This window comes from Ochotona princeps, chromosome 4 (genome assembly GCF_030435755.1).
Source record: "Ochotona princeps isolate mOchPri1 chromosome 4, mOchPri1.hap1, whole genome shotgun sequence".
In the NCBI taxonomy this organism is placed as follows: Eukaryota; Metazoa; Chordata; class Mammalia; order Lagomorpha; family Ochotonidae; genus Ochotona; species Ochotona princeps.
The window spans coordinates 13,116,088-13,138,971 of record NC_080835.1 but is presented as its reverse complement, the minus strand read 5'-3'; the positions used below and the strand labels follow the sequence as shown (position 1 = coordinate 13,138,971).

General features: G+C 39.6%; 2 protein-coding genes across 2 annotated transcripts; both read left to right on the top strand.

Moving 5' to 3' along the window:
* Positions 1 to 12,852: 12,852 nt before the first annotated feature.
* On the top strand, positions 12,853 to 13,782 carry LOC131480056 (olfactory receptor 5W2-like). The gene has a single exon (XM_058662443.1). The coding sequence runs from the start codon at positions 12,856 to 12,858 to the stop codon at positions 13,780 to 13,782; it is 927 nt and encodes a 308-aa protein (XP_058518426.1). The 5' UTR covers positions 12,853 to 12,855.
* Positions 13,783 to 17,773: 3,991 nt separating this feature from the next.
* Positions 17,774 to 22,053, top strand: LOC131479975 (olfactory receptor 5AP2-like). The gene is made up of 3 exons (XM_058662256.1): positions 17,774 to 17,796; positions 18,698 to 18,753; positions 21,095 to 22,053. Exons 1-3 carry the CDS (start codon positions 17,774 to 17,776, stop codon positions 22,051 to 22,053), a joined length of 1,038 nt encoding a protein of 345 aa, XP_058518239.1.
* The last annotated feature ends 831 nt before the right edge of the window (positions 22,054 to 22,884 follow it).

Sequence of the window (22,884 nt, the reverse complement as noted above, 5' to 3'; positions counted from 1 at the left end):
CATTCCAATTACAGGGCCTCGAAAGAGTCCTGTATTGTTATTTTTCGTCACTACCTCCCCGGGTCGGGAGTGGGTAATTTGCGCGCCTGCTGCCTTCCTTGAATGTGGTAGCCGTTTCTCAGGCTCCCTCTCCGGAATCGAACCCTGATCCCCCGTCACCCGTGGTCACCATGGTAGGCTGGAATCGTGGCAGGGACCCTCGCACCCGGGCCGCATGGTGACCCGGGGCCAAGCTGCTTGGGCCCCTGCCTGGATCATGCTAGCTAGCTCCACCCCCACTCCAGCCCCTGGCATGGCGGCTCAGAGGCATTCCCAACCCGCTTCTCAGGGTCCTGGGACAACCTTCCCGCCCAGAAGGAGGCCATCAGACCAGGACCCCGGCAAATCGGAAAGCTGCCCGAGAGCCTCGCACCCCATGTACCTGCGCAGGTGGTGGAAAGCTTGGCTGTGTTAGGCTGGAATCGTGGCAGGGACCCTCGCACCCGGGCCGCATGGCGGCCCGGGGCCAAGCTGCTTGGGCCCCTGCCTGGATCGTGCTAGCTAGCTCCACCCCCACTCCAGCCCCTGGCATGGCGGCTCAGAGGCGTTCCCAACCCGCTTCTCAGGGTCCTGGGACAACCTTCCCGCCCAGAAGGAGGCCATCAGACCAGGACCCCGGCAAATCGGAAAGCTGCCCGAGAGCCTCGCACCCCATGTACCTGCGCAGGTGGTGGAAAGCTTGGCTGTGTTAGGCTGGAATCGTGGCAGGGACCCTCGCACCCGGGCCGCATGGCGGCCCGGGGCCAAGCTGCTTGGGCCCCTGCCTGGATCGTGCTAGCTAGCTCCACCCCCACTCCAGCCCCTGGCATGGCGGCTCAGAGGCGTTCCCAACCCGCTTCTCAGGGTCCTGGGACAACCTTCCCGCCCAGAAGGAGGCCATCAGACCAGGACCCCGGCAAATCGGAAAGCTGCCCGAGAGCCTCGCACCCCATGTACCTGCGCAGGTGGTGGAAAGCTTGGCTGTGTTAGGCTGGAATCGTGGCAGGGACCCTCGCACCCGGGCCGCATGGCGGCCCGGGGCCAAGCTGCTTGGGCCCCTGCCTGGATCGTGCTAGCTAGCTCCACCCCCACTCCAGCCCCTGGCATGGCGGCTCAGAGGCGTTCCCAACCCGCTTCTCAGGGTCCTGGGACAACCTTCCCGCCCAGAAGGAGGCCATCAGACCAGGACCCCGGCAAATCGGAAAGCTGCCCGAGAGCCTCGCACCCCATGTACCTGCGCAGGTGGTGGAAAGCTTGGCTGTGTTAGGCTGGAATCGTGGCAGGGACCCTCGCACCCGGGCCGCATGGCGGCCCGGGGCCAAGCTGCTTGGGCCCCTGCCTGGATCGTGCTAGCTAGCTCCACCCCCACTCCAGCCCCTGGCATGGCGGCTCAGAGGCGTTCCCAACCCGCTTCTCAGGGTCCTGGGACAACCTTCCCGCCCAGAAGGAGGCCATCAGACCAGGACCCCGGCAAATCGGAAAGCTGCCCGAGAGCCTCGCACCCCATGTACCTGCGCAGGTGGTGGAAAGCTTGGCTGTGTTAGGCTGGAATCGTGGCAGGGACCCTCGCACCCGGGCCGCATGGCGGCCCGGGGCCAAGCTGCTTGGGCCCCTGCCTGGATCGTGCTAGCTAGCTCCACCCCCACTCCAGCCCCTGGCATGGCGGCTCAGAGGCGTTCCCAACCCGCTTCTCAGGGTCCTGGGACAACCTTCCCGCCCAGAAGGAGGCCATCAGACCAGGACCCCGGCAAATCGGAAAGCTGCCCGAGAGCCTCGCACCCCATGTACCTGCGCAGGTGGTGGAAAGCTTGGCTGTGTTAGGCTGGAATCGTGGCAGGGACCCTCGCACCCGGGCCGCATGGCGGCCCGGGGCCAAGCTGCTTGGGCCCCTGCCTGGATCGTGCTAGCTAGCTCCACCCCCACTCCAGCCCCTGGCATGGCGGCTCAGAGGCGTTCCCAACCCGCTTCTCAGGGTCCTGGGACAACCTTCCCGCCCAGAAGGAGGCCATCAGACCAGGACCCCGGCAAATCGGAAAGCTGCCCGAGAGCCTCGCACCCCATGTACCTGCGCAGGTGGTGGAAAGCTTGGCTGTATTTTAATATATTTTTGCTATAGTATTTTAATATTAAATACAAAGTTACCTGTAGATTCTGTGCATTTTGAATAGATTTCTAAGAGTCTTCTGTATTGGGCCCGGCATGATGGCCTAGTGGCTAAAGTCTTCCCTTGAACACCCCGGGATCCCACAGGGGCTCAGGCTCTAATCCTGGCAGCTCCACTTCCCTGCTTGTGACCTTGGAAAGCAGCCAAGGAAGGCCCAAAGATTTGGGGCCCTGCACCCGTGTGGGAGACCCGAAAGAGGTCCCTGGTTCCTGGCTTCGGATCGGCGCAGCACCAACCGTTGTGGCTCACTTGGGGTGTGAATCATTGGACGGAAGCTCTTCCTCTCTGTCTCTCCTCCTCTCTGTATATCTGACTGTAATAAAATAAATGAATATTTTTTTAAAAAGTCTCCTATGTTGCCCTGAGATACATCAAAGCGATGAAATATGAAGAAAGTGATATACATGCAGTTTTAAAAAATACATATATTTTATTTGTATTGCAAACACAGAGTTACAGAAGGAGAGACACAATGAGATAGAGTGAGATCTTCCATCAGCTGGTTTACTCCCCACATAGTTGCAATGGCTAGAGGTAGGCTGATCTGAAGCTAGGAATGAGGAGTCAGGAGCTTCTTCCAAGTTTTCCACATGGGTGCAATGCAACTTGAGTCATCCTCCTTGCTTTTTCAGGCCTTAACGAAGAAACTGGATCAGAAGCAGAACAGCTGGAACGCAAAACCAGCACTCATATGGGATGCAGGTGCCTCAGGTGGAAGCCTAGTCTACTACCCCATGCACTGAAACTTAGCATGAATTTTTGTCACATGAAAATTAAGCACACACATTTTGAGAATTATTTTCCTCATCTTTGATATTGAAAGTAATGTTGGCAACAGATGTAGGTAGTTATAAATTATCAGCAGATTCTGAGAGAATTCTAAGGAATTCTGGCAAAAACATGAATGAAGATGATTTCTTCCCAATATGAATTCAGAGGAGACACCAACACAGGTCAACATTTTAAATGCAGAATAAGAGAGCAGGTGTAAGCATACCTCATGCTAGACCACTGAAAATGTGGAATATAATGGTGTATTATTACTGCTGGCTTGTAGTAATTAATTCTGCACAAAGCAGATCAATAGAGATTTTGATACCTGGAGAGAAAGCATGTTTACAATAAATTCGAAAGCAGAGGTGTCTGTGTAACTAGACAGCAGTCAGAAGCTGGAATCTTTAAAAAAAAAAATAAAGAATGTCTGAATTTATCTAAGTGGCAAAAAAAATCCAGATGGCCTTAGTTAAATATCAAAAGAATGAGGGGAGGGGCAGGTTGAAAGAGTTAGAGGACCAGATTTTTTTCTTGTTTCATCACAAATTAAGAGAAATTGCTGGAAATATATAAAACTTATGACAATACTCTTTATATAGCTCAGAGATTTTTCAAGCAACATGTTAAAATGGGATTTTTATTTTTCTTGTCTCTTATGGTTAAATGTGACAAGTCCAAGTTTAAAAAAGGAAAAAAATAAAACATTGTTTCTGAATATAGAACACAAACAAGGATGTGTCTTACGTAAAGTGTATGCATCCAGAGTTTCTGGATATGATACATAGCTGTGCGGAAGCCCTTAAGGGAAATTACCATTTGTTCATCAACTATATAACATTTGTTCTATTTAGGAGTCAAAGTCAGCCAACATCTATCAACCCCTTTGGTGCTGGAATAATTGACTACTAATCTGTTTCATATCAACTTTTGGCAAACACTTGGATACATTGCCAATGGTCTGGTGGTCTGGTCTGCACAATGATAGCAAATGATTGCCTAATCAATGGCTATCCCTTTTTGGATGAAGAACTCACCCTGAGAACCTGTTGCATTACAGAAATATCCATAAAGATCGAAATTTCACATGCCTGCTTTTTTTTTGTATTTTTTTATTAATTACATTGCATTATGTGACACAGTTTCATAGGCTCTGAGATTCCCCCACCCCCTCCCCGTACCCTCCCCCCGGTGGTGAATTCCTCCACCTTGTTGCTTAATTACATATCAAATTCAGTCAAGATTCTTTCATTGCAAGTGTATACCAAGCATGGAGTCCAGCATCTTATTGTCCAGATGAATGTGATGGTTTCTTGGGGAGATCATCTCTGGTCTGAAGGCAGAATATCATCCCGATCAATTTAAAGCCACAACATAACATCAGCAACAATTTACAACATTATGGATTTAATTGACATGGTATTGAGTAATCAGTATGTTAAAAAATGCAAGTTCTTAACCACATCCTGTGACTGTTTCAATGACATTTCAATTTTAGTTTATATAAAACCGGCTTCTATACACCTTAAAATGGCTATAGGGTACTATTCAGCTGTCTCGTGTCTATTTTCATTTTAGTATTTAGCAGTTTATAGTGTTGAAGCATAATTTTGCTGAACTTGGCAGATTTTAGGATAGTCAAAACTGGCTTATAACTCTAACAAGGCCTTTGTCAACAACTGAGGTGCAGAATAGTTTTAGGAGGGGTGTGCAGAGAAATCTTCAATACCTTGGTGAGGAGTAACTGATCTCTTGCAATGACCATCAGGGTAGCTCCGGAGCCTGCCTCCAGCACACACACACACACACACACACACACACACACAAATTAGAATAGATAGACAGAAAACAAAAACAGAAAACAACAAGCAAATCTTAGAACCAGACAGGAAACGGTCAGCGTGGCCTCACACATACCTTACTAGGTAGGACACAAAGATTAGTTATGTCTCTGCATTTGTTATATGTGCTAAGGAAGGCCACAAGTAGATATGTCTTACATTTATTATAGTTTATTAAATTATTGATTGTGAAAAAGCCACTCATTCACTTCTAATTGAGTAAAATTTTGTACACTTAGATAAACAAAGAAATCATATGTTTACCTTGCCAACTGAAGGCTACTTACTTCAAAGAACAGCATAATAAATAAATTCAACTTTAGTTTCATGAAGCATAACTCATCAATGACCAGAGAAATTTTGGGGTGACTGCCCACTAATATTAATTATTTCAATGAATATATCAATCACAAAGTACTTATGAGTTTACTGTTTTAGCCAAACATTGTCAAGATCTTGATACTCATTGTTATACTGATCTATGTGTCTTTCAGTCTCCTGATGATTGAAAGTTCTGTAGAAATCTCCATTTCAGTCACTTTTAATCTCATGTAAATAATTGACCAATCCTCAGAACTAATAACTGCAGTACCATGTGAATTTCCATACACTTTCTGAAATGATTTAAGTGGGGACAATTCCATTGGTAGGAGCTTTTACAACTTACAAAGAACACCTACAATGAAATCCTGTTTTGGATTTCAGATGTTATTAAAATGTAACTCCCAAAGGACACAAAATTACCAGTGTTGGCAAGGATGCCAAAAGAGAATGCTGTACACAGCTGATGGGAATGTGAATTAGTAAGTCACTATGGAAAATAGTGCTGAGTGCTTTAGCAATATAAATTTGTATGATGCTGAATTTTCTCCTGGGTATCCATCAAAGCCACCTGGAATTATTACATCGAAGATCTACCTATTCTACCATGTTTATTAGAGCACTATTCACAACATGCAAGATACTAAATCATAAAAGGAATCATCCCAAATAAATCCAAGCACACAAACTCACATATACAAAGATACACACACACACACACACACACACACACACACACACACACACAGGCACAGACATATGCACACAATGGAATACTACCTATCTGGTTTTTTTTTTTTAATTTTATTTTTAAGTTACTTGCATTGCATTATTTGACAGTTTTATAGGTACTGGGATTCCTCCCACCCCTCCACAAACCCTCCCCCCATGGTGGATTCCTCCACCTTGTTGCATGACCACAGTTCAAGTTCAATTGAGATTCTTTCATTGCAAGCATATACCAAGCATAGAGTCCAGCATCTTATTGTCCAGAAAAGTCCAATGGCTTGTTGGGGAGACCTTCTCTGGTCTGTAGGTAGAGCCAGCAGAGTATCATCCCGGTCAATTAAAGCCACATATAATTTATAATGCTATGGAATTAATTGACATGGTATTGAGTAACCAATATGTTAAAAAAATGCAAGTTCTTAACCACATCCTGTGACTACTTCATTGATATTTCAATTTTAGTTTACATACAACCGGGTTCTATACATCTTAAAATGGCTATAGATTACTGTTCAGCTGTCTCGTGTCTATTTGCATTAGAATATTTAGCATTTTATAGCGTTGGAGCATAATTTTGCTGAACCTGGCTTTCTTTTGGGTAGTCTAGACTGGCTTATAACTAGCAAGACATATGTCAACAGTTTAGGTGCAGAACAGTTTTAGGAGGGGTGTACGGAGAAATCCTCAATACCCTAGTGAGGAGTAACTAATCTTTGTGTCCCACGTAGTACGGTATGACTGAATCCATGCTTACCATTTCCTGTCTGATTCTAAGCTTTCCTTGTTGTTCTCTAGCTATTCTAGATTGTTTGCTTGTTTGTTTGCATGCCTGTTTGTTTCGAGGGATGTCCGGAGAGATTCTGATGGTCATTGCAAGAGAGTGTGGGGACCCCAAGTTGGAACCAAGTGAGAACCAGAGAGAGCTCCCCTCCCTAGTCCCGAAGGAAGTTTACTGTTCTTCTGTTTCTGCGGGCTGTTCAGGGCTCCTGGCTGTTGTTCTATCTATCTGTTGAAAGAATGAATTTTTGTCATTTTAAGGAAGGTGTATCAAACTTTGGTCATGATTCTAGCTAAAATAAGCCATGCACCAAGCAAATACAACACTCTCCATATATATATATATATACACACACATATATGCATATATGCATATGCATATTTATATATATGTATGTATATGTGTGTTATATATACATATACCTATAGATTCTTCAACTACATAAAATTAAAAAAAAGAATTAATCTTTCAATGTTGATCCAGGCTTGAGTTTCAAAAAGGAATGCAAAATCAAAGTAGGATCAAAGCAGTTGGTTTCTAGTGCTATAAAGGAAGGTGGGACAACCATAATGTGTTCAAGCTCACATATTATCTATTCCACAAGCAGAAGAAAGAAAGGAGTTCCCAGTTTCCAATGATGAAATAAAGCCCGATTGCTTGATTTAATCAAGTGTATTATGTACAAAGACTGAAATACTTATCCAGAGCACTAAACATGAAAAAGTTTGATTTTTTTTAAAGGGAAAGAAACCTTAATTCTAATGAAAGGGACCATTATCTTTTCAGATTAGCACATCCACATTTCAAATTATTGATGTGTTTTAGAAAGAAATTAACTACAACTCCCCAGCTAACTATTTCCTTGGAGAATTTTAGGAATGAGCATGTTGGTAATTTTTTGATTACCAGGTCCCCAATGACATGCCTATAAATGTCTTGGTTCTATTTGTGAGATTATTCATCAAGGCAGTTGGAAAAGGACACCTTCCTTAGTAGGTTCAATGGTTATTAACAAATCTAAACTGGTCTGCAACATAATCTGTGATGACCCTCTAAGCAAAACTCACTGAGATGTGTCTAAATAAGTAAGAAAATCTATAATCCATCATGTGTTTCTCTCTCTGAAGTAGCTTGTACAACTATCAAAGGCAGCATTTTTTTTACATCCTGTCTACTAATCTATGACATTTGATTGAGTTTAAGCCATTTACATTCAGAATTATTATGAATATGTGGTAATTTAGTCCTGTCATTTTAGCAATGAGTTGTTCATTTATTCAGTCTTCTGATGTCATTTTACTGGGATTTTCTTCGCATTTGCTTCTGGTTTTGGTGGGTGCTATTCCTTTTCTCTATGAAGAGAACATCTTGAAGTATCATTTGTAGGGAAGGTTTGAAAGAGGCAAATTCTTTTAACTTTACTGTGGAAGAAATTTAATTCATTTTGAAAGACACAGCATACGTTATCCTGGGCTGACTTTTTTTTTTTTTTTTTTTTTTTTTTTGCTTTTAGGATCTGGGAATATGTCACTCCATTCTCTTCTTGCCTGTAGAGTTTCCTATGAGAGATCTCCTGTGAGTTTAATTGGCATTTCTTTATATGTCAATTTTTTTCACGTGCAAATTTAAGGATCTTTTTCCTTATGTTCGATTGAACAGAGCTTGATTATCATGTTTTGTGGTTAAGATTGCCTTTGGTTAAGCCTGTTGGTAGTTCTGTGCCCCTCCTGGATCTTGTTTCCCAATTCTTCCTCTAAAAATTTCCCTTATTATTTCATTGAATACACATGTAATCCCAGATTTTCTTTCTGCACCTTCTGTGACTCCCTTAACTTTTATATTTGGTCTTTTAATAGTGTCTTTCAATTCTTGAATACTTTATTTTTTGTTTAATCCGGCTCTGCTTCCGACATTTTGTTTTTTTCCCCCTTGATGACAGAAAATATCTTCAAATTTTGAGATTTTTTTTTCTTCTGCCTCCTTTTTCTATTTTGGAGACTCTCCACTGTACTTTTAATTTGCTCCACTGTATTCTTCATTTCTGACATATCAGCTTTCATTTGATTCATTTCTTGTTTGTTGATAAGAAGTTTTATAACTAGTGTTTTCAATTCTGTATCCCTCATTTTCTCGATTTCTTCCTCAGGGAACTCAGGCTGGCATAGGGTTTTGCTCCTTTGCAGGGGAGTCTTCAGTAATATTCATTGTGTCTCTGTCTCTTCTTTTACTCTTGCTCATTGTGCTTCTGGTTAGCAGATTCTTCTCCTTGGGGCATGCTCATAAGCTCTGTCACCCACATGTCTACAGTTCAATTGTGCTTATTGCAGTTAGCATATGGCTCTTTGTTTGCAGTCACTTATGCCACTCCCTCCAGCGAATTCCAGGTCTGGGTTCTTATGTTAGATTTCCACCATGGTCTTTGTAGCCCCAGCTCCTGGCTCACCAATAACCACCTCCTGTGATACCGTGCCGATGTTGCATCATTGTCTTTACAACCTTTCTCCCACCTTCAGTTGGAGCAAGTCCCAGGATTAGAGAGATACCAGGTGTCCTATATACCTAGGTTGTTTGTGGTGATCTTACCAGAACCTGTTGGCCTTTAGGTCTGGGTGCCACATGAACTTATTTTGACCCATACAATGCCATAGCCTTTATTGTTTTCCTGTGGGACCAGTGCAATGCACTGAGCTCAGTGAGTTCTCACCCAAGAAGGGATATACAGTAACTGTGTAATGGAGACTATTATATCCAGGTGTGAGGATACAATGCAATATGCATCTCTATATCCAGACCAAAGATGAACTCCCAAATAAAACTCTCAAATACATTTTGACAATAGAATGTTGGACTTTCTATCATTGTCTATACCTATAAAATCAGCAAACACTTAAATGGAATGATGGACTGCGACTGTTTTTAAAAGACTGTAATACTGTAATAATATAGTGGGAATCAGTGGAGGGAGAGGGGAGGATGGGACGGGGAGACTCCCTGAGCCTATGGAACTGTAACATAATTTTTTTCTAAATGAAAAAGAAAAGAAGAAGTGACTAAGAAGATGCCATTTATGGACAGTGTGTGAACATAGGCTCAGATGCTCCTTGAGGTACTTTGTTCCCTAACAGTGTCCTCCTCTGAGGCCTTGCTCAGCTCCCACTCAGCTGCCCATCAACGCGCATTCTGAGAGGCGACAGGTGACAGTGCAAGTAACGGGGAGTTCGTTCACCCAAGTGTTAGACTCACACCGAGTTCTGGGTTCCTAGCTTCAGCTGGCCTATTCCCAGCTGTAACAGGGCAATGGAGATGTAAGTCAGCAGATGGAAGCTAAAGAGTGTGCAAAGTGTAGGGAAACTATATAATCATCAATTCAGTGAAATATGGGCCAAGACTAAACTACCTGAACTTTGATAAAAGGAAAATCATAATATACTGTATATACAAAATTAAATGTTCAATATTAAAAAGATATTCTAATACATGTAGTTACATAGATGCACTTTAAAAATTACTGTATCTTGTAAAAGAAACCTGGAAAAGAATTACATATAAGGTGAACCTCTTTACATATGCTGTCCTCGGACACAGATAGTACTACTAGCTCGGAGTGTTCTTGTTGGAGTGATGGCAAATGTTAGGGAATTAGTGGTGACAGTTGTCCAGCTTCATAAATATACTAAAAATTCACGTATTTGCTCTTTTTTTTTTTTTTTCGTGTGTACTGTTTTTTGTTTTTTTTTTATTGTTAATTGTTTTGCATTATGTGACAGTTTCATAGGCTCTGGGAATCCCCCCCTCCCTCCCCCTCCCCTCCCCCTCCCCTCCCCCCTGGTGCATTCCTCCACCTTGATGCAGTATTACAGTTCAAGTTCAATCAAGATTCTTTCATTGCAAACATATACCAAGCATAGAGTCCAGCTACTTATTGTCCAGATGGGTTGAACAGTTTCTTGGGGAGACCTTTTCTGGTCTGAAGTTTGAGCTGGCAGAATATCATCACAGTCAATTAAGAGTCCCAATATAACATCAACAGCAATTTGCAATGTTATGGAATTGACATGGTTTTGAGTAACCAGTGCATTAAAAAGAAAAAAAAAAAAAAAGGAAAACAAGTCCTAGCCACAACCTATGATTTGCTCATTGACATTTCAATTTTAGCTCATATACAGGACCGGCTGCTCTATACCTTAAAATGGCCATAAGGCACCATTCAGCTGTTTCGTGTCCATTTCATCTTAGTATTTAGCCAGTTGTTGTGTTGAAGTAAAATTTTGCTGATCTTGGCAGATTTTAGGATAATCCAGACTGGCTTGTAACTCTAACAAGATATATGTCAACATTTTAGGTGCAGAACATTTTTTTTTGGGGGGGGGTGTGCAGGAAAATCCTCAACACCATGGTGAGGAGTAACTAATCTTTGTGACCCACCCAGCGAGGCATGAGCCAATCCATGCCAGCTCTTTCCTGTCAGATTTCAAGTTCTACTTTCTGTTGTTTATTTATTTTCGGTTCTTTTTTTTTTGTAGGATTGTTTGCTGTGAGGGGTTTTCGAAGACGTATTTGCTCTTAACATGTGACTCATGTGACATAAAAGCCTTTTAGCAAAACTAAAATAAATGTGTGTAAGTATTAACATAAGATGATGGAGAACATTTTAAAACAGGAAGAAACTTCAAAAAGAAGTAGTATGAAAGAAGTTGAAAATTCTGGCAGAGCTGAGCTTCATTAGATTCAAACTGTGCTGGAAGGAGGATTCAGACAGGATTGCACACTCAGTAGCGTGAACTAATTCCCAGTTTGCCTCCAACCAGGGATCAACTTGTCGGCTGTAACAATTGAAACTCAAAACTTCGCAAGTATTGTTAGTAAATACACCGGGGAAAATGCAGAACTAGAAGCATGATTAATCACACCAAAGCCTAAGGGAGGCAGAGAATGAAGCCCCACACGCTACCTGGAGAATAAAATGCTGTCCATCTGGTGTTCAGATACAAGAACTGCCTGACCCAGGTAAGTTCCTCAATTTTCAGATTCAAAAATATAACACTAAAAAAAAATTAGCTTTTAGAAAAGATGAGACATTTCTAAATGAATCATTTAGTTGAAATTATTCAGTTTAATAAATTCTCCAACCTAAGGCATCAAAAATATTTTCCTTCAGAATTAATAGAACATGAATAATATATGAATTTAAGGGATTTATCCATTTAGAGACATACCTGATTCATCAAATTACAAATACTAGTAGATACACATTCAGCTTCAGGTGAGCCACATACCATACTAACATTAAAAAAAAATCCTGTATGTTCCAATTCTATGCACCAACAAGAAGACATACATGCATACAAACACATTATACACCTATGAAGATGAACAGATCACAAGACAAAGAATTCAATTCTGTTAAAAGTCAGTGAACCATAAGTGTACACATTTTAAATTCCCTTTCATTAGCATCTCTCTACAATAAAAAACCTTATCCCAAACATTAAAACAATTAAGTATTGAGTATTGGAACAAAATTCATATGTTTATATAGACAGGACCAGTAATAAATATTTTATGTCTCATTAACTGTTGAGGAAATATAGGCCAAGATCAGTAATCAGTGCTTTTTAACAATTGCTGATATGATATATATTTCTTTTTTATTTTTAATGTATCAAGAAAACAGAATTTTTGTATTTTATAAACTTCAAAGAAGATAAGCTCCAATCTTATCCATCGCTGAATTTCTGCATGCCTTCTTTCTTTAATTTTTGGAAAACTCTAATTCTGAAACTAGCACAAAATAAAACTGAGTTAATCATGCTTTTACAAACAGTAAATACATCCACTGCAATGTCTTTAATGATATTTGGAAAACATAGAAGATGTTTATCTCTATAAGCTATATCCTCATCTTCTAACATCTATGTATTCTATATTATTTTGGAGATGAAATGAGATTTCAAATAGTCTGTTTTACCTAGAGTAGGCAATAACTGAAATATTATGTATCTCATGAATGACATGCAAAATAGATTAAAATTTCTTAACTAAGGATTATTTTTCATCATAGTCAAAAATTAAAATGGCTTTTATAACATATGATTGACAATTTTAGGATTAAATCAGAATAAGGAGACACATCAATTTGCCTGTTCAGATATATTACGAATGCTGAGAAGGACTAACCATGCATAATTATGTCTTCAGCAATTTCTCTCAGGTTTACATGAGAAGAAAGAAGAATGCATCCGAATTGCTCCCAGTCTCAATTTATTTTCTTGGGAATTAGCAATAATCTGGAGATGAAAGTGATTTTATTTACCACATTTGTGCTTGTTTATCTCACTAGCCTTCTGGCAAATCTTGGAATGATCACTGTAATCAGACTGGATTCCAGGCTGCACACCCCAATGTACTTTTTCCTCAGTCACCTCTCATTCTGTGACCTCTGCTACTCCACTGCAGTTGGACCCAAGATGCTCATCGACATATTTGCTACAGACAAGTCAATTCCCTTCTATGGCTGTGCTCTGCAGTTCTTCATTTCCTGTATCTTTGTTGATTCAGAGTGTCTGCTGCTGGCAGTGATGGCCTTTGATAGGTACCAGGCCATCAGCAACCCCTTGCTCTACACAGTCAACATGTCCAGCAAGGTGTGTTCCCTGCTCATGGCTGGGGTTTATCTGGTGGGAGTGACAGATGCATTGGTACACACAACATTGACATTCCGCTTGTGTTTCTGTGGCTCTAATGAGATCAATCACTTCTTCTGTGACTTGCCCCCTCTGTTTATTCTGTCTTGTTCTGATATACAAGTGAATGAGCTGACATTATTTATCGTGTTTGGATTCATTGAACTAAGTACTATCGCAGGAGTTCTTGTCTCTTACTGTTACATCATCTCATCAGTCTTAAAGATGCCCTCTGCTGAGGGTAGGTTCAAAGCTTTCTCCACCTGCACCTCCCACTTAACTGCAGTTGCCATCTTCCAGGGAACTATGCTCTTCATGTACTTCAGACCAAGTTCTTCCTACTCTCTAGATCAAGACAAGATGACCTCAGTGTTTTACACCCTAGTGATCCCCATGCTGAACCCTCTGATTTACAGCCTTCGGAACAAGGATGTGAAACAAGCCCTGGAAAGAGTGAAAAGCCAAAATTGGTTTTAAATATATATATATATATATATATATATATATATATATATATATAACAATATTTGTCTTCTTGTATTTTGCCCTGTTATCATAAAATGTATTGTGCATGGTATGTCTAATACATTTCCTAAACAATTCTTGTTCAATGAGGATCTTTACTAAAAACACCATGCATAAAATCTAATTCTCCAAACTCCACTATATTACTCCAGAATTTTTGGGATACCACCTATCCATGGAAAAAGATGCTGCCTTTTGAAATTTCATCACATTTTGATTATATTAACTAAATCATAGATCTTCACTTGGTTATGCTCTGTGATAACCATGAACTCAGTAATTTCCATTTTAATGGATTGTACAGTATAACGAACGTAGTAGTTACAAATAACTAAGTACTTAAGTTAATCTTAATAAACTTAAAAACCTTCATGAAGTTATAAGACTGGGACACATGTATCCAAAGAATATATTTAAGTCAGGTTTTTCTGAAATAGACTTCATTGTAATAAGAGATTCACTCTCTCATCTAAAGGAGATCATCAGGGAAGGAGATCATCTGGGTACAAGACTTGGCAATTGAAACAGCATCTAAGTGACAAGTTCATGTCTCTTTAGCAGAGCCTTGTGTCTGTGGTCCTCACTTTACATGTGCTGAGGTCCCATGTGGGTGCTGGTTTCTGTCCTGGCTGCTCCTACTTCCTTTTGGCTCCTTGCTTGTGGCCTGGGAGAACTGTGGAAGAAAGCCTTGAGCCTGGGGACTCTGCATCCTTGTGGCAGACCTGTAGAAGGCTCCTTGTTCCTGGCTTCATATTGGCTCAGCTCTGGCCTTTACAGCCACTGGGGGAGTGAACAAAGAGTTGGCCGACCTTTCTCTCTGTCTCTTCTTTCTGTAAACCTGATTAAAAAAAAAAACACCTTTAACATGAGAGAAAATAAGAAGAAACCCAGCAAGTTTAGAATAATGTTAAAATACATCCATATGCTTTAATTATGTCAGAATCCCATCTCTTCTCCATGGAAGTTTTTGTTGTTGTTGTTGCTTTCTGTTTCTCAGATCTGATTAAGCACTTGTTTTTATGGTTCATGATCAACCAGTTCCTGGAAGTATTGCCTTCATATCACAACAGCATGTCGTTATTGGAAGCAATGTTGTGCTATTCCTGTTGTCCCAAGCACCTACATTGTGTCTGTTTTTGAAAATGAGAAAGCAAGTTGAATAATCAAGCAATAAAACTAGATAGCACCTTAGTGCATGTTATGATAATAAAAAAAGTTCACTGGTCAATGTATCTGCTCTGCATGTTTATTTCATAATTATTTAATACAAAAAGATAAAATATTGTGACTCTCCTATTCATCCTATGCGACTAGAATAGATCTATATTCTAATAATGGGATTACAGGAGCAGAATTGATAAATTTAATAATTGTAAGCTTCTTGAGTTCCACAAACAACTTGCAAATTATTGAGGATACTTCAAAAAGCTCATGAAGAAATCGAATCAAAGATAATTTGTTGTTATGTATTTCAAATACTTCATAGTTTTTAAAACATTTCCATTAACATTTTGCACCAAAAATAATTTTACACCAAATTAAGGTCATCTTTAGCTCACATTTTCCATGAATTATTTTAAATTTATTTATATACTCATTTTTAATTTAAAAGACAGAGGAATTCATGAGACAGAGGGTTGGGCAAAGAGAGCATATCTTCCATTTACTCATTCACTTCTCAAATACCTACGTTAGCTGAGACTAGACCATGTTGAAAGCAGGAAGTCTCCTGTGTTTGTGGCAGGGATCCACCTGGTGGATCTGTCATCTGCAGCTTCACAGAATGAGTGTCAGCAGAAAGCTCAAAGTAGAAGCGTGTGATTTTAATTCCATCTCTTCAATTGAAACACAGATGCCCCAAGTAGCAACTTATCTCCTGTGACTTCAATGTTTTTTAATCCCTTAATACTGCTAAACCCCATTCTTCTCAGTCCAGTGGTGGATTATGGCAAATATGATTTTCCACATCAAATATTGTCAGCGCATTATGTAAACAGTAAAATTATAATCTTTATCCTACATCTTAAATATTTTCTTTTCCCTTGACCATAAGCACCCTCTCCCCCAAAATGACATAACAACGATACCTTTATGTTTATGCATTGCTATAACACAGAAAATGGATAATCTTGGAGATACACTATTTAAGTGCATTGGTTATAATACAAAAATAATAATGTTTGACCACTCAGGAAGTAGTAGGAGTGTTAAAGTCAGATGCAGCAACCTTTATTGTGTATGGACTGCCTTCTCTCTGTCTCTCTCTCTCTCTCTCTCTTTCTCTCTCTCTCTCACACACGCAATGAAGCATTTGCCCACTGTCAATCTGAAAAGCTTGATTAGTAAATTTTCCATACAAGAACCTAGATCCCCTGTAAAATAACAAAATAACCTTGACTTGAAGTTCTTTGGAGTCACAGCTTTTGGTGTCTATGGGCAGTAACTATATTGGAGGAATGAAGATATGTCTGATACAAATACCAGATATAAATGATAAGACTGCTGTTGGTTCAGCTGACAAAATGAATCACATCTGTGTATCAGTCAAGTCATTTTATGCCTCCAGTGCTCTCTAAATACACCCATATCTACTCTATCTCTTCTCTCTCTCTCAATCCCTAAATATTGCATATGGGCTGACAAGCATGGATTTATACTTAGCAGTGAAACAAAACATTCAGTCTAGTGTCAATGCAAGTTCAGGCAGAGAGCCCAATAATGCACTGAGTGCAAACATCTGGTCCAAGAGTAATTAATGTAACATTGTCACGCATGAAGCATATTTGATATGTCTTCATAAAAATAAAGTTTGTGTACAGGAACTGTAGAGGACCCACTCACAGAAATGTTCCCCCGTTATTATAAAATCCCATTCAACATGAGCTCCATCCAATAACCTAAACTATAGCACACTGTAGGTGCATGACCATGTACCATAAACCTCTCAAACCATACAGACATCACTGGCATAATACAATTGAGCTTGCCCCAGGTTGCTTGACTCTGCTTTCATGGACATTGACAAAAGGATAACAGGATTCCAGACAATGTCTGTTAGATTCTATGCTTGAGCACGCGACAGGCAGCATGGTAGAAAGGAGGTCACTGGGAATAGCAGGGCCAGGGGCTTACATGCATGGAGCTATGACAGTGCTCCTTTGGCACACAGCACCTGTGAATGCCTGGGTCTTTGTGATTTATGACATCACCCTTGCTATTGCACGTGCCTCACTCAAATGGCAGCATTGTTCAATATTACTGTGGCAGAAATGTTGTGTGCCGGGTGCATTGGATGATTCTGGCAGCTGGTGGGGCGGCAGCAGGGGGATTGTTACTGTGTGATTAGCAGCCTTTGATTCTTTAAATTGTCTTCTTTTACAATTGAGTGATTTTTCTCTATTGTCATGCTTTGATGCCTTTCTTAATTTTTTATCTTTTGTGTACCAACTGTGGGTTTTTACTTCACTGTTGCTATGATGCCTTCATAAAATAACTTACAATTAAGAAAATCTAAATTTGAGGTCCTGGCGCTATGCATCAACAGTTAGATCCTCACCTTGCAGGCATCAGAATTCCATAAGGGCACCACTTCGTGTCCCAGTTGCTCCACTTCCCACCTAGCGCTATGCTTATGGCCTGAGAAAGCAACAGAAGATGATCAAAAGCCCTGGAACCTGCACTTACATTGAAGACCTGGAAGGAACTCCTGCTTTAGATTGGCTCAGCTCCAGTCATTGTGGCCATTGGGGGGTGAATGAGAGATAGAAGATCTTTTTCTCTGTCTCTCATTCTCTCCACAAAATCTGAAATGCCCGTCCAATAAAAATGAATAAATCTTTTAAAAATATCTAAATGTAAAACCATAAATTACATTTTAATACACACTTCACATATTTTAATTTACTTCCTTTTGTTTCAAAATGTGCAGAAATTTGACTCATACATGACTGTGCATATCTATGAAATGTAAAGAAAGTTTTGAGTCATATATATACTATAGAATGATCAAATAGGGCAAAGATATTGTACATCACTTTAACATCCACTATTTTGTCATCCAAACAACAAATCCTCCATTTCTTTCATTTTGAAAATAAAAAATGTTATTAATGCTAGTAACAGCTTCCTTATACAATTGAGCACTGAGGCTTCTCCGGAAATTTCAGCAAATGCACCATGAAGGTGATGTTTGAAGCCTGATGGGACAATATCACCTGTTGCTAGTTGTTGTTGGGTCTTGATGTTAAATACTGATAGAAAGTGAATCAAAATATTAAGAGTAGAAAGAGAAAGTGGCTAAATAAACATATTGAATTGCATTTCTTTATTGGGTCTTTATTTGCATTTTTTACATCCCTTTATTAAATATACACACATTTTACTTAAAACGCTTGATTATGAACTTCTTAGTCCTTTTATCTAGGAATGTATTTCATTGGAAATCTTTAATTTAGTGATAGACATTGTCACCTTAATGCAATTGTCTTGTATCAAAGGGCATATATGAGTGTGTCATCAAAATTGTTTAGTCTGCTTCGGTATTCTTCTGAGGTTTGCCCGTTTTTCTTCACAGAGATTTTTGAACGTTTCTCATTTGGTTTATTATTAGATATTTTTACCTTGTAATAAAAACGGAATCTTCCCCTCCATTAAAAAAAATTTGAAGATTTTCTACTCTGACAATTATTAGGTTAATTTCGGATTTAGGCAATTTATAAAGTCTCTCTCCCTCTTTGACTCTCTGTGATTCTAGTAGCTTTTCATCTATGATATATTAAGAGGCAAACATTCCTTATACTGGATGAATAAAATTTCATGTAAGCTAAAACAAGTCCTTAAGAACTCATGAGGGGATTTTTGTTTTTAGTTTTCCAGGTGAAATAACAGCTACTCGGGTGACTGTTGATGACTACCGACAAGTACGTAAGTCCATTTTCAGAATGAACTCCAATTTTAAAATTTCCTTTCAGAATTTATTTTTTTATTTAGATATTGATTTTCTCTCTGCCGGTTCACCGCATGCCACTACAGCCAGGTTTTAGCCTGACTGAAGCCAACATTCCAAAACTCCATCCTGCTGTCCTCCGAGGGAGCAGGGACACAGACCTTAGGCATCTTCTGCTGCCTTCCCAGGAATGTTAGCAGGAAGTCAGATCTGAAGTGAAGCAGCAGGTCCTCAAAGCGCTACTCTGATGTGTGAGACCAGTGTTAAAAACAGCAGTCTATATCTGTGCACCACCAGGCCAGTTCCCAATGTCATTTTTTAAACAAGAAGTTGGCTATCTTCAGATTGGGCTCATATTAAGTTAAACTCATATGTGAGGGGCAGGTGTGCCATTGTCTCTCAGGTGTCTAGCACATTTCATTTAACATGCTGTATTTCAATTGCATCAACGTGCAGCAAGTGCTGGACCTGTGTTTATGCAGCAACACCTGATCCGTACTCATTCACCCTGCAGCACAGCACCCCAAGTGAACACAGTCTACACAGAAGGTGCATTCACAGGGCTAATGTGACATTGTGTAGAACATTTTGATTTTCACAAGGAATCAAACCACTAGCTGTCAAGGGAAATAGCAGAGGGATGCTTAATTGTTGTTAGAAATAGGGGACTTAAAATTCAGTCTCCCCTGGGTGATATGTCCCAAGTGTAAGCAGGGAAAAAGGAAAGAGATCAGTGATCTTAACCTCAAAGTGAAAACAATAAGTAGATTACAATATGATAACAGGAGGAATACACTCTCCACAGTTGTGAGCCAGAATAAATCTTGAGAGTCTCAGTATACTACCTTGGAAATAACTGCAACTAGTATTGTATCTGCATTTCAGAAGTTTTGAAATATAATTTACACTGACGTTAAACTTGCAATATTTATCCTTGAGCAGTAAAAGAGGGAAACACTAAACTCACCACGGAATGAACAGCCTTTCTCTCATCACTCTACTGCAAAAGGATCCAGTTCCCCTACCTCTGTGCTGAATGGTTTTTGGAACCTATTTTAACTTTGGAGATTAACTTGGGAGAAAAAGGAAAGTGCCTTGCTAAGAAAAAGGATTTGTGTCATCTTTTCTCCCTTTCTGTTTTTTGTTGAATTTACCCATTTGCACAGAAACAAGCAAGATATCCAGCCAAAGTAAAGTGGTTACTAAAGGTAAGGAAAAGCCATGAATGTGTTTATCCCTTTAACTTGCTTATTTTGAAGAAAAACAGGTAGGGTTATCAATTGCCGCTATAATACACTGACTCAGGTCACAGAAATATTGAGAGCACATGTTCTCAATGTATGGTTCAGACTTATTTTTTTTTTTACTACTACAGTTGCCACATAGAGAGGAAAAATTAAAAAAAGATTAATACTATGATTTCAGTATCTCTTTAATTATCTGAAATATTTTAGGAGATTTCAATATTGTCTTTATAAACAATGAAACACTGAAGTTCAGTCAGAGTGTCTCTAGGCTACAAGGTTGACTGCCAACTCTCCTCAGGGAAGGAAGACCTTATACATAAGCAAGAAAAACAGCCACATTGTAGCGGGAGGTAGCAGCATGCTATTCATAACATGAAATGTAAAACAAGCGATGCATTTCTAATTGCACACATTCATAAAAGTGATTTGTAAGAAAAGTTTTAGTTATATTTTCTTGACCAGAGCTACGTGAATTTAAACGTAATTAAGTATATTCTGGAATGTTAATGAAACTTTGAGTATTACATTATTAAATACTCTATTAATGAACAGGTCATGCACAAGCTTATGGCCGTGAAGTTTTCAAACGTCCTTCTCCAAGGAGATTCAGTTGATTTCCTGGCTTGGTAATATTGATTAATTTTGCTAACCTTCAGTCCTTTTAGTTAATTTCTTAGTGCTGAGAAAAAAAAAATCAATGTCCCAAATTCCAACTGTCACTGTCATCCCGAAGTTGCACATACAGGTTAATAACTCAATTATTCTAGTTAGCATAATAATGATTTAATAATAATGTATCTTTAAAGATCTTAACTATAATTGTTAAGTGTAGCATATTCCAGAAATGATCATAGCCAATAGATAAAGTCATTAGCCACAAGTTTATTCATTAGGTAGCAGTAAATGCCTCACTCAGATAAAAGTCCTTTGAGCTGAAATGAAATCCAACATGTTTCTTACTGTTCTATCACATTTTACTCTAATATTACAATGCATATATATCAGAAAAATATTTATATGGTTCCAGCACGAATTTAAAAAAGTCCATGTTCATTTTTCTATTTTATTACAGCTAAGATAACTAGACACATGAAAAACCACCAAAGCCAAAACCAAACAGAAGTGAAGGAGTTCATCCTGTTAGGACTCACAGACAATCCGGATCTCCAAGGTCTTCTCTTTGTTTTGTTTCTGTCCATTTACCTGATAACCATGGTGGGCAATCTGGGGCTGATGGTGTTGATTAAGCTCGATCCCCGACTGCACACGCCCATGTACTTCCTTCTCAGCAGCCTCTCCTTTGTTGATGCCTCTTACTCCTCCTCCGTCACTCCCAAGATGCTGGTCAACCTTGTGGCTGAGAACAAAGCCATTTCTTTCCATGGATGTGCTGCTCAGTTCTACTTCTTTGGCTCTTTTCTGGGGACGGAATGCTTCCTGTTGGCCATGATGGCATATGACCGGTATGCAGCGATTTGGAACCCCCTGCTTTACCCTGTCATCATGTCTGAGAGAGTTTGCTTCTTGCTGGTAGCTACTTCCTTTTTGGCAGGCTTTGGAAATGCAGCCATACACACAGGCATGACTTTCAGATTGTCTTTCTGTGATTCCAACAAGATCAACCATTTCTATTGTGACACTCCACCCCTGCTCCAGCTCTCTTGTTCTGATACCCACATCAATGGCATTGTGATCATGGCTTTCTCTAGTTTTGATATAATTAGTTGTGTTACGATTATTCTCATTTCTTACCTTTGTATCCTCATTGCGATCTTAAAGATACCATCCACAGAGGGTAGATTTAAAACCTTTTCCACATGTGCCTCCCACCTCATGGCTGTCACCATATTCTTTGGGACAATTCTCTTCATGTACTTACGCCCTACGTCTAGCTATTCAATGGAACAAGACAAGATTGTCTCTGTCTTTTATGCAGTAGTGATTCCCATGTTAAACCCTTTCATCTATAGTTTGAAAAATAAGGATGTAAAGGATGCCTTTAAGAAGATCTTAAAAAAACACATACTGTAAAGCTACAATAACGAATATCTTATTATGCATAAGGCAATTTTCATACCAATTTTCTTGTTTGAATGCTTAAGTGCTTCTCTTTGTTAAAATTGATGATTTAGAATGAAGCATATAAAGCAACCAGTTGATATAATAGTTTCGGACACTGCACCCTAAATAGGAGTAAATAGGCTTGATTCTTAACACTGGCCCTGTGCCCAGGTTCTCTGAAGAACTCAAGTGGCAGCAGGTGCTATGAAGCAGTTTTCAAGAACTATTACAGTTTTAACTACTTTTGTAACTATTTAAAATTCACTTTAGATGATGCAGTTGAGCATCTTTTTATTTATTAGTGCCCTTGCCTAATTTTCTGCTGTGAAATGGTCTTTTGACTTTATTTACTGAATTTCCTATCTCACAGAGGCATTAAGTGACTAACTACAGTGTAAATTACAAAATTTGTTAGCCCTCAAAAATATATATTAAATAAAGAAACAATAAAATAAAGCAGTATACTTTGTAATGTCTTAGGTGTTGAATGTCTATGCATGTATCCATTTTTATATTTCTGTACCTCATGGCCATTAACCTTTAGGTTTTCTGGGTTATTTAAAGAAAGTTTGTTCTACTGCAGGTTTAAAAATGTTTTAGAATATAGCTTTATTTTTCTTTATTATTCCTATGCTTGAGCTATTTCAGCATTCCTTGGTTCTGCAGATTTATAATTTCCACTAAGTTTGGGAAAATTTGACCATTGTTGCATCAAATTTTGTTCTGAAGCTCCTCTCCATTATTTACTTTATATATTATAAATAAAGCAAATTGAGTAAACTTATTTTACAGTGTACTTGT

Excerpts from the sequence above, each read along its gene's own strand:
- LOC131480056 (XM_058662443.1), top strand. The coding sequence starts at position 12,856 with ATGCATCCGAATTGCTCCCAGTCTCAATTTATTTTCTTGGGAATTAGC.
- LOC131479975 (XM_058662256.1), top strand. The coding sequence starts at position 17,774 with ATGACTGTGCATATCTATGAAAT. Across the intron at positions 17,797-18,697 it reads ACTGTGCATATCTATGAAAT|TTTTCCAGGTGAAATAACAG; the intron begins GTAAAGAAAGTT and ends TTTTGTTTTTAG. Across the intron at positions 18,754-21,094 it reads TGATGACTACCGACAAGTAC|CTAAGATAACTAGACACATG; the intron begins GTAAGTCCATTT and ends ATTTTATTACAG.